The sequence below is a fragment of the Hypomesus transpacificus genome, chromosome 9 (assembly GCF_021917145.1).
Source record: "Hypomesus transpacificus isolate Combined female chromosome 9, fHypTra1, whole genome shotgun sequence".
In the NCBI taxonomy this organism is placed as follows: domain Eukaryota; kingdom Metazoa; phylum Chordata; class Actinopteri; order Osmeriformes; family Osmeridae; genus Hypomesus; species Hypomesus transpacificus.
In genome coordinates this window covers 3,603,834-3,618,111 of record NC_061068.1, presented here as the reverse complement: position 1 = coordinate 3,618,111, position 14,278 = coordinate 3,603,834, and the positions used below count along the sequence as shown (strand labels likewise).

The 14,278-nt window shown below is 48.8% G+C and overlaps 1 protein-coding gene across 1 annotated transcript in view; it reads left to right on the top strand.

Moving 5' to 3' along the window:
- The first annotated feature begins 1,384 nt into the window (after positions 1–1,384).
- Positions 1,385–14,278, top strand: part of LOC124471896 (fer-1-like protein 4) — a 14,219-nt gene continuing 1,325 nt past the window's right edge. The window contains exons 1-31 of the mRNA XM_047026559.1: positions 1,385–1,791; positions 2,909–2,964; positions 3,665–3,753; positions 4,034–4,133; positions 4,239–4,333; positions 4,440–4,481; positions 4,758–4,925; positions 5,287–5,347; positions 5,667–5,798; positions 5,911–5,973; positions 6,088–6,172; positions 6,303–6,456; positions 6,740–6,920; positions 7,629–7,815; positions 8,011–8,274; positions 8,462–8,550; positions 8,635–8,743; positions 8,934–9,225; positions 9,345–9,465; positions 9,585–9,685; positions 9,905–9,992; positions 10,159–10,275; positions 10,994–11,146; positions 11,458–11,641; positions 11,891–12,015; positions 12,304–12,438; positions 12,725–12,898; positions 13,101–13,211; positions 13,394–13,555; positions 13,776–13,950; positions 14,057–14,154. Of these exons, the coding sequence (XP_046882515.1) occupies positions 1,713–1,791; positions 2,909–2,964; positions 3,665–3,753; positions 4,034–4,133; positions 4,239–4,333; positions 4,440–4,481; positions 4,758–4,925; positions 5,287–5,347; positions 5,667–5,798; positions 5,911–5,973; positions 6,088–6,172; positions 6,303–6,456; positions 6,740–6,920; positions 7,629–7,815; positions 8,011–8,274; positions 8,462–8,550; positions 8,635–8,743; positions 8,934–9,225; positions 9,345–9,465; positions 9,585–9,685; positions 9,905–9,992; positions 10,159–10,275; positions 10,994–11,146; positions 11,458–11,641; positions 11,891–12,015; positions 12,304–12,438; positions 12,725–12,898; positions 13,101–13,211; positions 13,394–13,555; positions 13,776–13,950; positions 14,057–14,154 (3,990 nt within the window). The 5' untranslated portion in view covers positions 1,385–1,712. The remainder of the gene's footprint in view (positions 1,792–2,908; positions 2,965–3,664; positions 3,754–4,033; positions 4,134–4,238; positions 4,334–4,439; positions 4,482–4,757; positions 4,926–5,286; positions 5,348–5,666; positions 5,799–5,910; positions 5,974–6,087; positions 6,173–6,302; positions 6,457–6,739; positions 6,921–7,628; positions 7,816–8,010; positions 8,275–8,461; positions 8,551–8,634; positions 8,744–8,933; positions 9,226–9,344; positions 9,466–9,584; positions 9,686–9,904; positions 9,993–10,158; positions 10,276–10,993; positions 11,147–11,457; positions 11,642–11,890; positions 12,016–12,303; positions 12,439–12,724; positions 12,899–13,100; positions 13,212–13,393; positions 13,556–13,775; positions 13,951–14,056; positions 14,155–14,278) is intronic.

Sequence of the window (14,278 nt, the reverse complement as noted above, 5' to 3'; positions counted from 1 at the left end):
AATTGATACATGGAATGAAATGCCATAGGATTTCTGATATTCTGTACCAAAGACCAAAAATATTTACAGTATATGCAGTACTGGTCCTAGCACATCCCCCCCCCCCCCCCCCCCCCCCCCCCCCCCCCCGGAGCACAAAGTCTAGTGCCCCCCCCCCCCCCCCCCCCCCCCCGTGCCCTCTGCTTGTGGCTGTGTGGGAGGGTTCATTAACGGATGCACTTGGGAAAATGCCGCCCCCCTCTTCATGCCGCCCCCCTCTTCATGCCGCCCCCCTCTTCATGCCGCCCCCCTCTTCATGCCGCCCCAGGCGGCTGCTTATGCCTCTTGTAGGAAGGACCGGCCCTGAGTGTATGCTTTAGAGTAGATCTGAAGTTGCCATAGAATCATGTGACATTACAGAATTCTTTAACAATCAGGTTGTTGCTAGTTAATAATCATGATAATCAATTATGTTTTACTTTTTTACCTAAAGGACAGTTTTAAAGTGTCAAATGTATGTTTGGTTTTAAACTGTATATTTTTGTAAAGTGCCAACATTGATTTGGGTCCAGAGTGTGTGTTTAGTCTACCAATGCTGTGTTACTTTCATGGTAGCAACTAGGTTTACAAACAAGTAGTAGTACCCAAGACTGACCCCGAGCTTGACGTTCTCCCACCACACCTGGACAGGACACATGGCTGGGACACAATTGCTTGGTATCTGTTTACTCTGTAAAGGGAATTTAATTTCTTATTGAATATGGGAACTATCACATCTCGTTATATATAACTTCTCCACTAAATTGGGTATTTGTTATTGTATCTTTTTTTTTAAACAAGCTTGCATGTGTGTAAATGAAAACCACATGTTGCTGTTGATAACAAATGATGTTTGTCCCACAGTCTTGGTTGTGGTCAGTTCTATCATTGTTAAAATAATTGTAACAATTCCAAAATACAGTTTGTTCATAATTCCAGATGCTTTCATATATTTGTATTTACATTTTATTTCATGAATTATGTATAGCTGAATAATGGATTGTTACTCTGGCCAGGACCATATCAGGTTTGTTATGCATCTGATGAGACTTGATATATTATGTCACTTTAAGGAACATGTTAAATATTATGAATCATAATATTTAAAAATAATGAAATGCCAATCACCAGATATATTTGAAGAATGCTTTGTGGCTTGCTTATTTGATTCATTAAATCAAATTAAATTACAGTAATGAGAAAACCATTACAGGAATACTTCAAGTGTCTGTTTCTTGATCTGTTCACCTGAAATGAGCTGTGCCGTATTCTGAACGTATGAGAGGTGTGTTTAAGGTGTGCGTGTGTGCGCATAAATGCAAACATGCGTGTGAGTGTGTGTGTGTGTTCTCTGATAGTGACTGAACAGGCTGGGCCACTCGGTTAGTTCCCTCACACAGCAGGACGTCCCCTCACCACCTCCTGAACAGCACAGCTGAAGACAAAGACAAAGACGAGAGGAGAGGATAACCAGAGAAAAAGGAATGTGAGGAGAAGTGGTGGAGAAGTTCTGTGAACAAGGCGAACAAGAGAAAACGGAACGTTGAGGATAGAACGTTGGGACGTTCGGAACTGTGGTGGCAGCATGTGGATCTGACGGAACTGTGACGAGAGGGACCAGAGTACGATGTGAGAGCGCTGGGGCTCTGTAGAACCAGGGTGTGAGAGCGCTAGTAGACTGCCAGGACTCAGACATGTCGATCACAGTCAGCCTGAAGAGGATCACTAACCTCCCAGGGAGGTACGATCGCAAGGTGGAACTCTCTTTCAGAGGTCAGTATTACCAGTCTGTCTGCCTCCCTGTGTTTGGCAGTTACATGGTCAGTACTACCTCATTCTACCTGTCTTGTCTATCTGCCTCTCTGATTTGTACTTGTCTGCCTACCTGTCTTTGCTTGTCACATGGTCAATACTAATTGTCTTTCTGCCCGTCTATCTACATGTCTGTCTGTCTAACTGTGTTTGCTGGTACTACTCATTTTTCTGCCTGTCTGTCTAACTGTGTTTGCTGGTACTACTCATTTTTCTGCCTGTCTGTCTCCCTGTTTCACTGCCTTTCTGTCTGCTGATCAGTAACATTGGCAGTGCTGGCTGGTCAGTAGTTATCTCGATTCCTTAGTCACTCATCTTGTAGTGTGTGAGATCCTACTGTACAGGATTAAGTTTTGTTTCTAGGGAGTCTGATCTCTCTCCAGGATCTTGGATTAAGAGGAGCATATCGTTTTCATCATTATCGTCATCATCTTGTTCAAACAAGCGCTGTTGACAGTCTTCTTCAGTCTCCAGCTGTTGGTATTCTCCAGACAGAACTATCTTCTAGGAGTAGAGATGGGAAGTAACGAAGTACAAATACTTAATTACTGTATTTTTTTGTACAACGTTTGCACCATTGATGAGGACTCTACTATTCTCTACTGTACTCTATTTTACTCCGCTCTGTTTTGATTTTCTGTGTTTTAGGCTTCTCTGTTCTCGTCTCCCATGTCTTCCTCTCCTCCTATGTGTATGAAAAAAAGTTTGAAAGTAAAACAAAAAGAATGTTGAAAGAACTTGTTTGTTGTGTCAACTGGTGTGTGAAAACAAAAATTGAGAAAAATCGTTTCGAGCGGTTGAATAATTATTTTGAAAAAAAGTGTTGCAAGGTTGAAGGAATATTTTCTCCTAAAAGTTTGAACAAATATTTTCTCAAAAAAGTTTTGAAATGTAAAAAGACAGAGAAAAACATTTTTCTAAAAGTTTAGAAAGGCTTTTTTTTAAGGTTAGAAAAAAAAGGTTGTAAAGGTCGAAATAATATTTTAAACTACGTTATGTTTAGGTGAAACCAAGCGTTCGGTGAACCTGTATATGGATGATGGTGTTTATGATGGGGCTTCTGATATTCATTCCACAGGGTTCACACATAAAACCAAGATCCTGCAGTGTGAAAACCTGGCCATCTTCAATGAGGTAACATCTGCTGTCTGCAGGGAGGAGTGAGATATAAGAAAGAAAGAGAGAGAGAGAGAGAGAGAGAGAGAGAGAGAAAATAAAGAAAGAAAGAAAGAAAGAGAAAGAAAGAAAGAAAGAAAGAGAGAGAAGGGAGTTAAGTGTGCTAGTCAGAGTAAAACTATTTTAATAGAGCTGATAAATGTCCTCCAGCCCTCTGAGCCAACACTGGCCTCTCCATTCTGGAACACCCCTGACCAATCACTGATTGATGAGGAGAACACATTTCCTGGTTGAGCCCTGATAGCAGAGCTTTAGCCTCTCTGAAGCTCAGCCTGCAGATTGTTTGTGAACTTGTAGGAGCTTGGCTGTACTTGTGTTTGACTACTGTGGCTGCCAAACCACATCAAGGCTCTCTGTACTTAGTGAGTCAGACTCCTACAGACTTAAGGGGGTAACAAGCTTCTGAAACTGTAAACACATATGCTGGGTTTAGCCTTTGACAAACAGTGCTGTGGAATCTATTGAGGTGATTAATCAGAAGCTTGGTTGTTCTTTATGGTACAGTGTGTGTGCGTGGTACAGAGGGGGCGTGGAGGGGGGGGGCTATAATACTGCTGTTAACTTTGTCTCCACAAATCCCAAAACTGTAACGGTGTGTGTGTGTGTGTGCCTGTCCGTCTGCCTGTGTGTGTGTGTGTGTGTGTGTGTGTGTCTGTAGCAATTCCGATGGCCTCATTATGGGAAAGGGATTGGAAACGAGGTTCTGACTATCAGTGTCTACAACTGCAGCAAAGTCTTCAGCAACAGGTAAGTCCCTGACATGCTGACGGGTACAGATATTGGTCAGGGGAAGTTGCAGTAACACCATGAATTTCAGATGAGATGATTTTTAGGGAAATTGAACACGTAAGCACTGAGTGCCAATAAATCTTAGACCAAGTATTTCATATTTTAAAGGCTGTGCTACTTTTCAGACTTGGAATCATCTATGCCTGGGAGACATCATACATGAAATATATGTTGCCCTGATCCTAAGGTGCTCTGTGTGTGTGTGTGTGTGTGTGTGTATGTGTGTGTGTGTGTCCAGGCTGCTGGGGAAGCTGGTGGTCGGCCTGCAGCATGTGGTAACGTCAGGACGAATGGTGCTCAGAGAACGTCTGACTGCAGCCAACTACAGCCTGACTGATGTACAAGAACACCAGAGCTCACATGAAGATTCTGTGAGGATTCATAACCTTGGGGGTTTTTCTGAAATGTAGTTTGCTTTGTGATTCCGTATGTGTGTGTTTCAGATGTATGTGGAGCTGGATATTCGGTACCAGCCCGTCCAGGGATCAGCTGGAGGCTGGGAGGGGGACGAGTTCCTGGACTTGGAGGACGGAGACGAGTGAGACACGCACAAATACACACACACACATACATACACACACACACACACACTCACTTTGATCTAGCATGTGAGTGATGACTCCTACACCTTGCTCCCCCTCCAGGTCAGGGCTGGTGATCAGGAACACAGCATTTGCAGATGCTGGGTGAGTCTCTGTCTGAAGAGAATCAACTTGTGGTTCTAAGATGACGGGTTCTTGCTCTAAGATGACAGCTTCTGGTTCTAAGATGAAAGGTTTTGTCTCTAAGGTGACAGGTCCTGGTTCTAAGATGATGGGTATTGGTTCTAAGATGAAGGATGTAGGTTCTAAGATGACAGGAGATGGTTCTTTGATGCCAGGGTCTGGTTCGAACAGATAATACCATGATTGTAGGTTCTGGATCTAAGAGATGATTCTATGATGATGGGCTGTGGTTGTCAGGCCCAAGCAGGCCCTGCGACCTGAGCATCTGGACCGGGCTGCCAGGAGGATCGGCCGGGGGCTTCTTCGCACTGGAGACGAGGATGACGAAGATGATGATGACGACGACGATGACTTTGACATGGATAGCATGGAGACTTCCAACATGACATTCACACCCATACTGAGGTAACTTCCTGTCAGTCTCCAAGGGAGGTGTACAGGAGGAACAACGGATAGAATAGATCACGTCACACATCAATAGTGTAGATCACGGACAGAACAGAAGTCGTCTGGATATTGGTTCTAGTCTTCTCCAGGGTCATGTTCTTGGGTGTTGATGTCTAAGGTCTATCGATCTTGGTGTAGTGACATTTACAAATGTCTAGACACAAAACTTCAGATTTAGATTTGATTCCATTTATAATAGGACATATTTGATGATTTTCATTTTAAAAGTATTCTCTCCTTTCTCTTTGTATGTGTTTGTGTGTGTGTTTGTGTGTGTGTGTTTGTGTGTGTGTGTTTGTGTGTGTGTGTGTGTGTGTAGTCGTTGCAGGGCTCTGTCCAGGCATGGCCAGACTGCCATTCCCAGAGTCCAGAGCTTCCAGGTGGGTGATGTCGAACAGGACAGAGGCTGACACTAGCTGTATCATGTCATACACAACCCCAGTAGATGCATGAATACAAACATGGCTGCTAGGTCTATTACACAGTTCATGTTGATCCTGTTTGATCTATAACTGGATATTGTACCTAAATGTACTCAGTTAGCTGGCACTTTCATCCAACGCAACATACAGCTGGATTTGAACCTGCAACCTCTTGATCTGCAGTCAATGGATGTACCTTATTATTTCCAGAGAGATACATTAGTTTTTTAAGTACACACTTTGTGTGTGTGTCGTGTGTGTGTGTGTGTGTGTCCAGGTGAATGTTAGCATCCTGGAGGCTCAGAAGCTGCAGGGAGTGAACATCAACCCTGCAGTGTTCATCCGTGTGGAGAAGGAGAAGAGACACACAGCCACTCAGAAGTCCACCAACTGTCCCTTCTACAACGAGGTGAGGAATGGGAGAAACCGAACCAAATTCATGTCAGTTACATTGAATTGAGCTGAATTTGAACAGTTAACTGAACCCTACTATCTTGTCCTTCCCTTTCTGTCTCCCTAAGAACTTTGTGTTTGAGTTCCATGAGACTCAGGATGTCTTGTTTGATAAAGTCATTGAAATGACGGTGAGTATCTGTCTGTTTTGGTGCTGGATGGGTGTGTGTCTGCTGGGTGGTTCACCTGCGGTAAAGGAGAACATGTGAGGTGATCATGTGACCGGTTGTTTGCTTCCTGTCCAGGTGGTCAACAAGAAGCTGCTGGGACTCCTGATGAAGCGTATCGGAATGTTCAAGATCGACATCAGCACCGTCTACAGCCAGCCAGGTAAACAATGAAGTGTGACACCATCACATATTACCTCCAAACAAGCATGCAGAATGTGACATCATCACAGATTCGAGCCAAAACAAGTAGACATGCCGTGACATCATCACACTGAAACCACCTCTTCCAGACCACAGTTTCCACCAGAAGTGGGCTCCTCTGACCGACCCGTCCGACACTCGCTCAGGGATCCGGGGCTACGTCAAGGCCAGCATCACCGTGGTGAGGAAGGGAGACGACCTCAGCATACCTTCGACCGGTGCCAAGAACGACGAGATCGACAAGTGAGCCCCAGTGCAACATTTGATATTCCACAGGACTGTCCGAGTGTGTGTGTAGATTATCTGTGTATGTGTATGTGTGGTGTGTGCGTGTGTGTATGTGTGGTATTTGTGTGGTGTGTGTGTGTGTATGTGTGGTGTGTATGTGTGGTGTGTGTGTATGTGTGGTGTGTGTATGTGTGGTATTTGTGTGGTGTGTGTGTGTGTATGTGTGGTGTGTGTGTGCGTGTGTATGTGTGGTGTGTGTATGTGTGGTGTGTCTGTGTGTATGTGTGTGTGTGTGCAGGAACCTGCTGCTGCCCAGGGGGATGCCAGCGGAGCGGCCCTGGGCCCAGTTCCTGGTGAGGGTGTATCGGGCCGAGGGTCTGCCCAGCATGAGCGCTGGCTTCCTGGGGAACTTCTCTAAGATGATGGACAGGAACGTCTTCATAGACCCATACGTCCAGGTCACCTTTGCTGGGCAGCAGGTACCAGCACACACACACGCAGTCACATACAAACATGTATGCACACACACACACATGCTCGCATTCCATCTCTTTCCCCCTTGCCCAACACCTTTTCCCAGAACACAGCTACTATTTGTTCAATGGGCTGTGGTCCATCTATTTACACTGCTATTAATGGTAGCACACACACTGACACACACAAATATGCGTCTTATCAGCTCCGATCAGGTTCTTTAGCTCAGCTGGTCCCTCTCAGCAATAGACTGGGGGAGGAGAGAGAGCATCGGAGGAGAGGTGGCTGAGCGGGTAGAGCATCGGGCTAGTAATCTGAAGGTTGCCAGTTCGATTCCTGGCCGGGGCACATGACGTTGTGTCCTTGGGCAAGGCACTTCACCCTACTTGTCTCGGGGAGAATGTCCCTGTACTTACTGTAAGTCGCTCTGGATATGAGCGTCTGCTAAATGACTAAATGTAAATGTGAATGTAGAGGAGAAGAGAGGAGCGCATTGGAGAGGAGAGCAAAATAGTGCCTGCTAGTGGTTCGCTATGGTAATACAGATTGGCCGCAAAAAATATTTGAGCTGTGCAAGTGGGCCGCAAAGTGGGGAATGGCGGGAGTAGAGGATAAGGGAGGAAAGGAGAGGGGAGAGGACAGTGCAAAGGTGTTCCTGATTTCACTCCTGTTTACTCCAGTCTCGTCAACCTCAGCTGTTGTGTTTCTTTCAGGGAGAGACTTCCGTGGTGTCAGGCACCAACAGTCCCACGTGGAACGAGCAGATCTCCTTCATCGAGCAGTTCCCACCCCTCGCTCGACGAATCAAAATCCAGATCCTTGATGATGCTAATATTGGGGATGTCGCCGTGGCAACACACTTCCTGGACCTTCAACAGATCTCTGACCCAACCAGAAATGGTACAGTTCCTAACATTTATTGACCCATTATATTTGTTTATACTCTAATATGATCTCTGATGATGATCTCTGATACTATCATTCTCCATCTTGCTTTCTATCCTTCATCCTCTTTCTCTCCATCTCTCCTTTTTTCTCTCCATCTCTCCTTCTTTCTCTCCATCTTTCTCTGTCTCCCTTACGTCCGTCCTCCAGGGTTTGACCCAACCTTTGGCCCTTCCTGGATCAACCTTTACGGTTCTCCCAGGAACTCAGCCCTGAGGGACGTGCACCAGGCCATGAACGAGGGGCTGAGTGAAGGCATCTTCTACCGCGGACGGCTCCTGTTGGGCCTCAGCGTGGAGGTCTACACCTCGCCCAACTCTGCTGCCGCGGACACCCAACCCTCCCCCGGAGTGAAGGGGGCGCTGGGCCGCCTGAAGAGGAAGAGCAAGAAGACCAAGGAGAGGAAGCAGGATGGTGAGGGGCATGCTGGGAATTTAGGTTCTGCCATTGAACAGCTTGCATTGCGTTGTGGGTCTGTGGGGCCACATCCAAAACAACAACACTGACGTCCTTGTTTTTGATATTGTCAGAAAATATTGTCGGAAACTAAATAGTGGTTGAGGCTTATGTAGATGTCGATGTTTTATGTATTTGTGTGTAGCTGGGTCTGCAGTGGAGTCAGAGGAGGCAGGCATGGAGGTACCAGAGGCAGTCACTGTGGAGGTGAAGGAGGTCCACCCCATGCCTGAGGTCAGTCTGAACTACATTACCCACAATTCTTAGCACCGCTCTCCCCTGCATCCTGAATCTTCTGTAACTGGTTGTGCCCTGCAGGGTTTGGTGGGAGAGAAGGAGGAGTTTCTGCTGTTTGCCTCCTTTTTTGAAATCACCATGATGGATCCTGTCATTGGGAGCAAGTCAATCACCTTCGAACTGTCTATAGGTAAGATGTGAATGCAGCTGTTTTGTCAAGTCTGAGAAAAGGAAGTATCACCAAGACCCGATTTGACAATTTTCCCCCTGGAGAGATTCTAATTTCTGAAGCACAATTTACCACCAAAGAAAATACAGGTCCCCATTTGAGTATCACATCATGTTTTGTTCCATCAAACCGTTTTTTCTGTTATCCACAGGGAACTATGGGAAGGTGGTGGAGGTGGCGAAGTCCAAAAAAAGTGGCAGCAAGGAGGAACTTAGCAGGAGCAGGGATGACCTACGCAGGAACAGGGATGACCTACGCAGGAGCAGGGAAGATCTTTCCAGAAGCAGAGATGACGTGAGTGTAGGCATGGAGGATCTGAGCGATGACGGCCAGCCTCTGTTGGGCTCTGAAGACGAGCTGGAGAGGGGGCAGCTCTTGGACCCTGGGCCTCTGGATAGGTCTGTCTCCAAGCCCAGAAAACCCCAGCCCACTGAGTTAGACAGGTAAGACCTGCCTCTCCTCAAGACCAGCATGCACACTGACCCTCACTAATCCTAACTCTCTACATACATCCACCCTGACTGGCTTGGATCCCATTCTAATCCTGGACGAACGTTTGCAGGTCGTTCCGCTGTGTGCCCCTCAAGGGAGATAAGCCTTGCCTCTACCTCTGGTGCTGCTTCGAGGACCACAGCTTCCGCTACTACAGCTCTAATTGGTTACACAAGATTGCTGACAGGCTGGTAAATCTGTCTGGACGTCCGTCAAAAACCCCCCCTCTCAAAGTCTGTTTTGCCTGAATATGAACGTGTACGTGTGAGTGTGTGTGAGTGTGGAGCTGATGTAGGTGTGTACTCTTTAGGAGATAGGTTTGGAGGAGGTGGAGGGTCTTCTGAAGCGGCCCAGGAGCAGGGTGAAGGAACGCCTGGTGGAGGTTCTCACAGAGTTTGTGGCCAGCTGCAAGTGAGTCACTCTTTACTGAATGTAAACATTCACTCGTCTGAATCAGCAAATGCACTTTAATGTACATGTGATACCTAAGCTGTTACGGAAGGAATGTGGAAATGTGTCTGGTTGTGAATGTGAGCTTTGGAAAGTGAATAGACACAAAATAAAAATCCGGCTGCACATTTCTGAGCCTGAAAGTGAATCAAAACGAATCATCCGAGTGTTATTCTCCAGACAGTACTGCTCCAATGCATTCAAGAAGGGAGCTTACAAACCCAACAACTTGGACAAACGCAGACGAGAGTTCCTCCGGAAGAGAATCGTGAGTCACCTCCTGACTGAGCGTCTCTGCTCACAGCCTCACCACAAACACCTTGGTCATCAGCTCCTTCAACACCACAGAAAGTCAAGAAGCTACGAATCTAACTCGTGTATGTGTGTGTGTGTGTGTGTGGGGGGGGGTTCTGTGAATGTGCGTGTGAATCCAGCTGTTGCTGGCCAGGGCAGCGCTGCGTGCCAGGAGGAGGGTGACCAGGAGGACAGCTCCAGAGAAGCTGTCAGAAGCACAGAAGATCTTCAAGAAGCTCCTACTGCTCGCCAAAGAGGTGAGATGGACCAATCACTTCTCAGTCGCCCTCTGACGGTTCCTGTCATACTTATGTCTTCCTCTCCCCTCCACCCCTCTCCCCTCCACCCCTCTCCTCTCCCCTCCACCCCTCTCCCTTCCACCCCTCTCCCCTCCACCCCTCTTCCCTCCACCCCTCTCCTCTCCACCCCTCTCCCCTCCACCCTCTCCCCTCCACTCTCTCCCTTCCACCCCTCTCCCCTCCACCCCTCCACCCCTCTCCCCTCCACCCCTCTTCCCTCCACCCCTCCACCCCTCCACCCTCTCCCCTCCACCCCTCCACCCTCTCCCCTCCACCCTCTCCCCTCCACCCCTCCACCCTCTCCCCTCCATCCTCTCCCCTCTCCCCTCCACCCCTCCACCCCTCCACCCCTTCACCCCTCTCCCTTCCACCCCTCTCCCCTCCACCCCTCCACCCCTCTCCCCTCCACCCCTCTCCCCTCCACCCCTCTCCCCTCCACCCCTCTCCCCTCCTCTCCTCTCCTCTCCCCTCCACCCCTCCACCCCTCTCCCCTCCACCCCTCTCCCCTCCACCCCTCCACCCCTCCACCCCTCTCCACCCCTCTCCCCTCCACCCCTCCACCCCTCTCCCCTCCACCCCTCCACCCCTCCACCCCTCCACCCCTCCACCCCTCCACCCCTCTCCCCTCCTCTCCTCTCCCCTCCACCCTCTCCCCTCCACCCCTCCACCCCTCCAGCCCCAGAGTACCCTGCCAGATGTGTTTCTGTGGATGCTGAGTGCAGGGCGGAGGCTGGCCTACTGCCGGATCCCCTCACACTCCATCCTGTTCTCTCTGGTGGAGGAGCAGAGAGGCAAGGACTGTGGCAAGCTGTCCACCATCTACATGAAGGTACCACACGGATACTGCATGCAGGGGCGTGTCCAGACATTTTTGATAGGGGTGGCACCAGGGGTGGCCCGCCTCTGACTGGGCATATAGCCAATCATATATTGAGGTGGCCAATCAGATTTCAGGGGTGGCCCGTGCCACCCTAGGCCACTCCCTGAACACGCCACTGACTGCATGGAAACACTCTCTCAAACTCAGACACATACACAAACTCACACAAAATATTTTCACTACAGCAGGTACGACATAGTGCATACTAAATTCTATATCACTGAGTGTGTGTGTTTGTGTGTTTGTGTGTGTGTGTTCAGACCCCTGGTGGCCCTGTGGGAGAGATCTTCGCCAAGCTTGAGGTGTATCTGTGGCTGGGCATCACTAAGTACGCCAAAAACTGTACCATCAGCCTGCCTGGAGAGTTCCTGCCTGTTTGTGAGCCGATGCCAGCTGGGGTGCCCATGCCCGCCAACATGCCCCCCATCTCCCTGACCTGCCAGGGTGAGCAGCACCCCCTGAACCTCTACCGTCAGGGTTCCCCCTCCCGCTGTCTCTTCCTCCCCTGTGTTCCTCTCTACTGTTGCCCCACTGGTTTCCATTGTGTGTCTACTGTACATCTAATGTGTCTACTTTTTCTGACTGGTCTTTATTATATCTCCACGACGTCAGTATTCTGTGTTTCCTGTGTGTCTCTACTGTGTGTCTGTCTGTGTGTATCCTCACTGTGTGTCTGTCTGTGTGTATCCTCAGACAGTCGTTACTTCCAGCTGCGTTGCCATATGTACCAGGCGCGTGGCATCATCGCCTCAGATGACACCGGCCTGTCGGACCCCTTCACCAAGGTGCTGTTCTCCACGCAGTGCCAGGTCTCACGGGTGAGTCTCTCCTACCACTCTCTCCTCCGTGTGTGTGTGTGTGTTTATGTTATAGGGTTGCTCATATTGAGTGTGTTTATGTTATAGGGTTGCTCATATTGTGTGTGTGTGTTTATGTTGTAGGGTTGCTCATATTGAGTGTGTGTCTGTTTATGTTATAGGTTTGCTCAAATTGAGTGTGTGTGTTTATGTAATATGGGAGTCTACAGTGGGCATGTGTGTCTAATACAATGTGTGTGTGTGTGTTAATATACTGGGTGTGTGTTCATAAACGGTGTGTGTGTGTAGATCCTGAACCAGACCCTGTCCCCTACCTGGTGTGAGCTGCTGCTGTTCGACAGGGTCTTGATCGAGGGCACCAAGGAGGAGCTGAGGGATGACCCTCCAATCATCATCATCAGCCTCTACGACTTCGATGCCATGGTAACCCCCCCGTTACCATAGTAACTCAATCAAATGAAACACAGACCCTGACCCTGAGACTACATAAAACCTTTGGTTGTGTGTGTGTGTGTGTCTCTGTGTGTGTACGTGTGTCTCTTTGTGTGTGTGTGTCTCTCTCTCTCTTTGTGTGTGTGTGTGTGTGTGTCTCTTTGTGTGTGTGTGTGTGTGTGTGTGTGTGTCTTTGTGTGTGTGTCTCTCTCTCTTTGTGTGTGTGTGTGTGTCTCTTTGTGTGTGTGTGTGTGTCTTTGTGTGTGTGTACATGCAGAGCAAAAATGACCCTCTGGGCCGGGCGTTTGCAGAGCCAGAGTTGAAGTTTGTGGAGGAGCCTTACAAGAAGCCTGGACTGAAATTCTTCAACATCACCAGAGGGCGTTCACATGCTGGCCAGCTTCTGGCAGCGTTTGAGCTTATAGAACTGGACTACTCCTGCTTTGGAGAGGTCAGTAGCTGGATTAGTGGTTTACTTCTGGTCCCGATTGGCTGTAAAAATGGAATTGGACCAATCCTTTTAATTGTCAGTTAGTAGGTCCATCTCCAGGGTCCTCATGTTGAAAAGCAACCAGCACCTGCCAATACAGTAAAACTAAAACAGCACATGTACAGACCCTTAACTTTTAACATGTGACCCCTGGCCCTCACAGCCGTCCCTCAATGCAGACGTGGACCCTCAGGAGCCCCAGTTTCTGGAGGAGGAGAGATGCTACGTCATACCTGAGGGTGTCCGGCCAGTCCTCAAGACCTTCAGGATAGAGGTGAGGGTGACGAGGTGGCTTTGGCTCTGTGAGGGTGTATTATGCGTGTGTCTTATCGCGTGATTGCATAGTGTGTGTGTGACTATGTTCATACATGTGTGTGCGTGTGTAAAGATGTGTATGTTCATACATGTGTGTGCGTTCATCCGTGTGTGCGTCTGTGACCTTGCGTGTGTGTCCAGGTGTTGTTCTGGGGCCTGAGGGACCTGTGCAGGGTGAACCTGTTTGAGGTGGAGCGGCCCCAGGTGAGGATAGAGTGTGCGGGCCACTGTCTGGAGTCGGAGGAGATGGAGAACTACAAAGTCACACCCAACTTCAAGGAGATCGTCAGACACTTCCATGTGGTGAGAACCCTCCGGACTCCACCTCAGAACAGAAGATAGACTCTGTAGAATCCACCACCAGGAGACACCAATGTCACAGCTGTAAAAGTGTAGCCTCCCAGAGGTGTTCGATGGAAGGGTAGTGTACATTATCCCTGACCAATCAAGACTCCTTACCTGTAGTTCACTCTGTGATGTAAGATGACGACTCATTTCCTGTTCCTGCCCCATATCCAATCAGGAGCTTCCAGAGCAGGTATACTTGCACCCGCCCCTCACCATCTTCGTTCTGGAGCAGCGTGCGTTCGGGCGCATGGTGCTGGTCGGCACACACGTGGTCCAGAGCCTGATGGCCTTCGGGCCCCAGAACCTGGGAGACTGGGATGATGAGGAGGAGGAGGAGCCTAAGAGGCCAGGTAGGACCCTCACACGGACCCTCGTCTGTTAGGACCCAGACTGCTGGTGGCTGTAGCAGATAAGAGTTCTGATCATACTGCACCCCTCCTCCTCCCTCATCCAAAGTGAAGCTCTCCATCCGGAAGACCACCCCTCTGGTCACAATGAAGACCATGCAGCTGGGAAACCTGCCCATCAAGATGTCCAAGATCCCAATAAACCTGGTCAGAATCCGTCTATTCTCCTTTTGGCATCGTTTTTTTTCCACTTTCCTCCCAATCTTCTTTTGTCAACTCCTCTCCTACCCTCCTCTTCATCTATCCCCTCCTCTCCTTCTCCTCCCCTCCC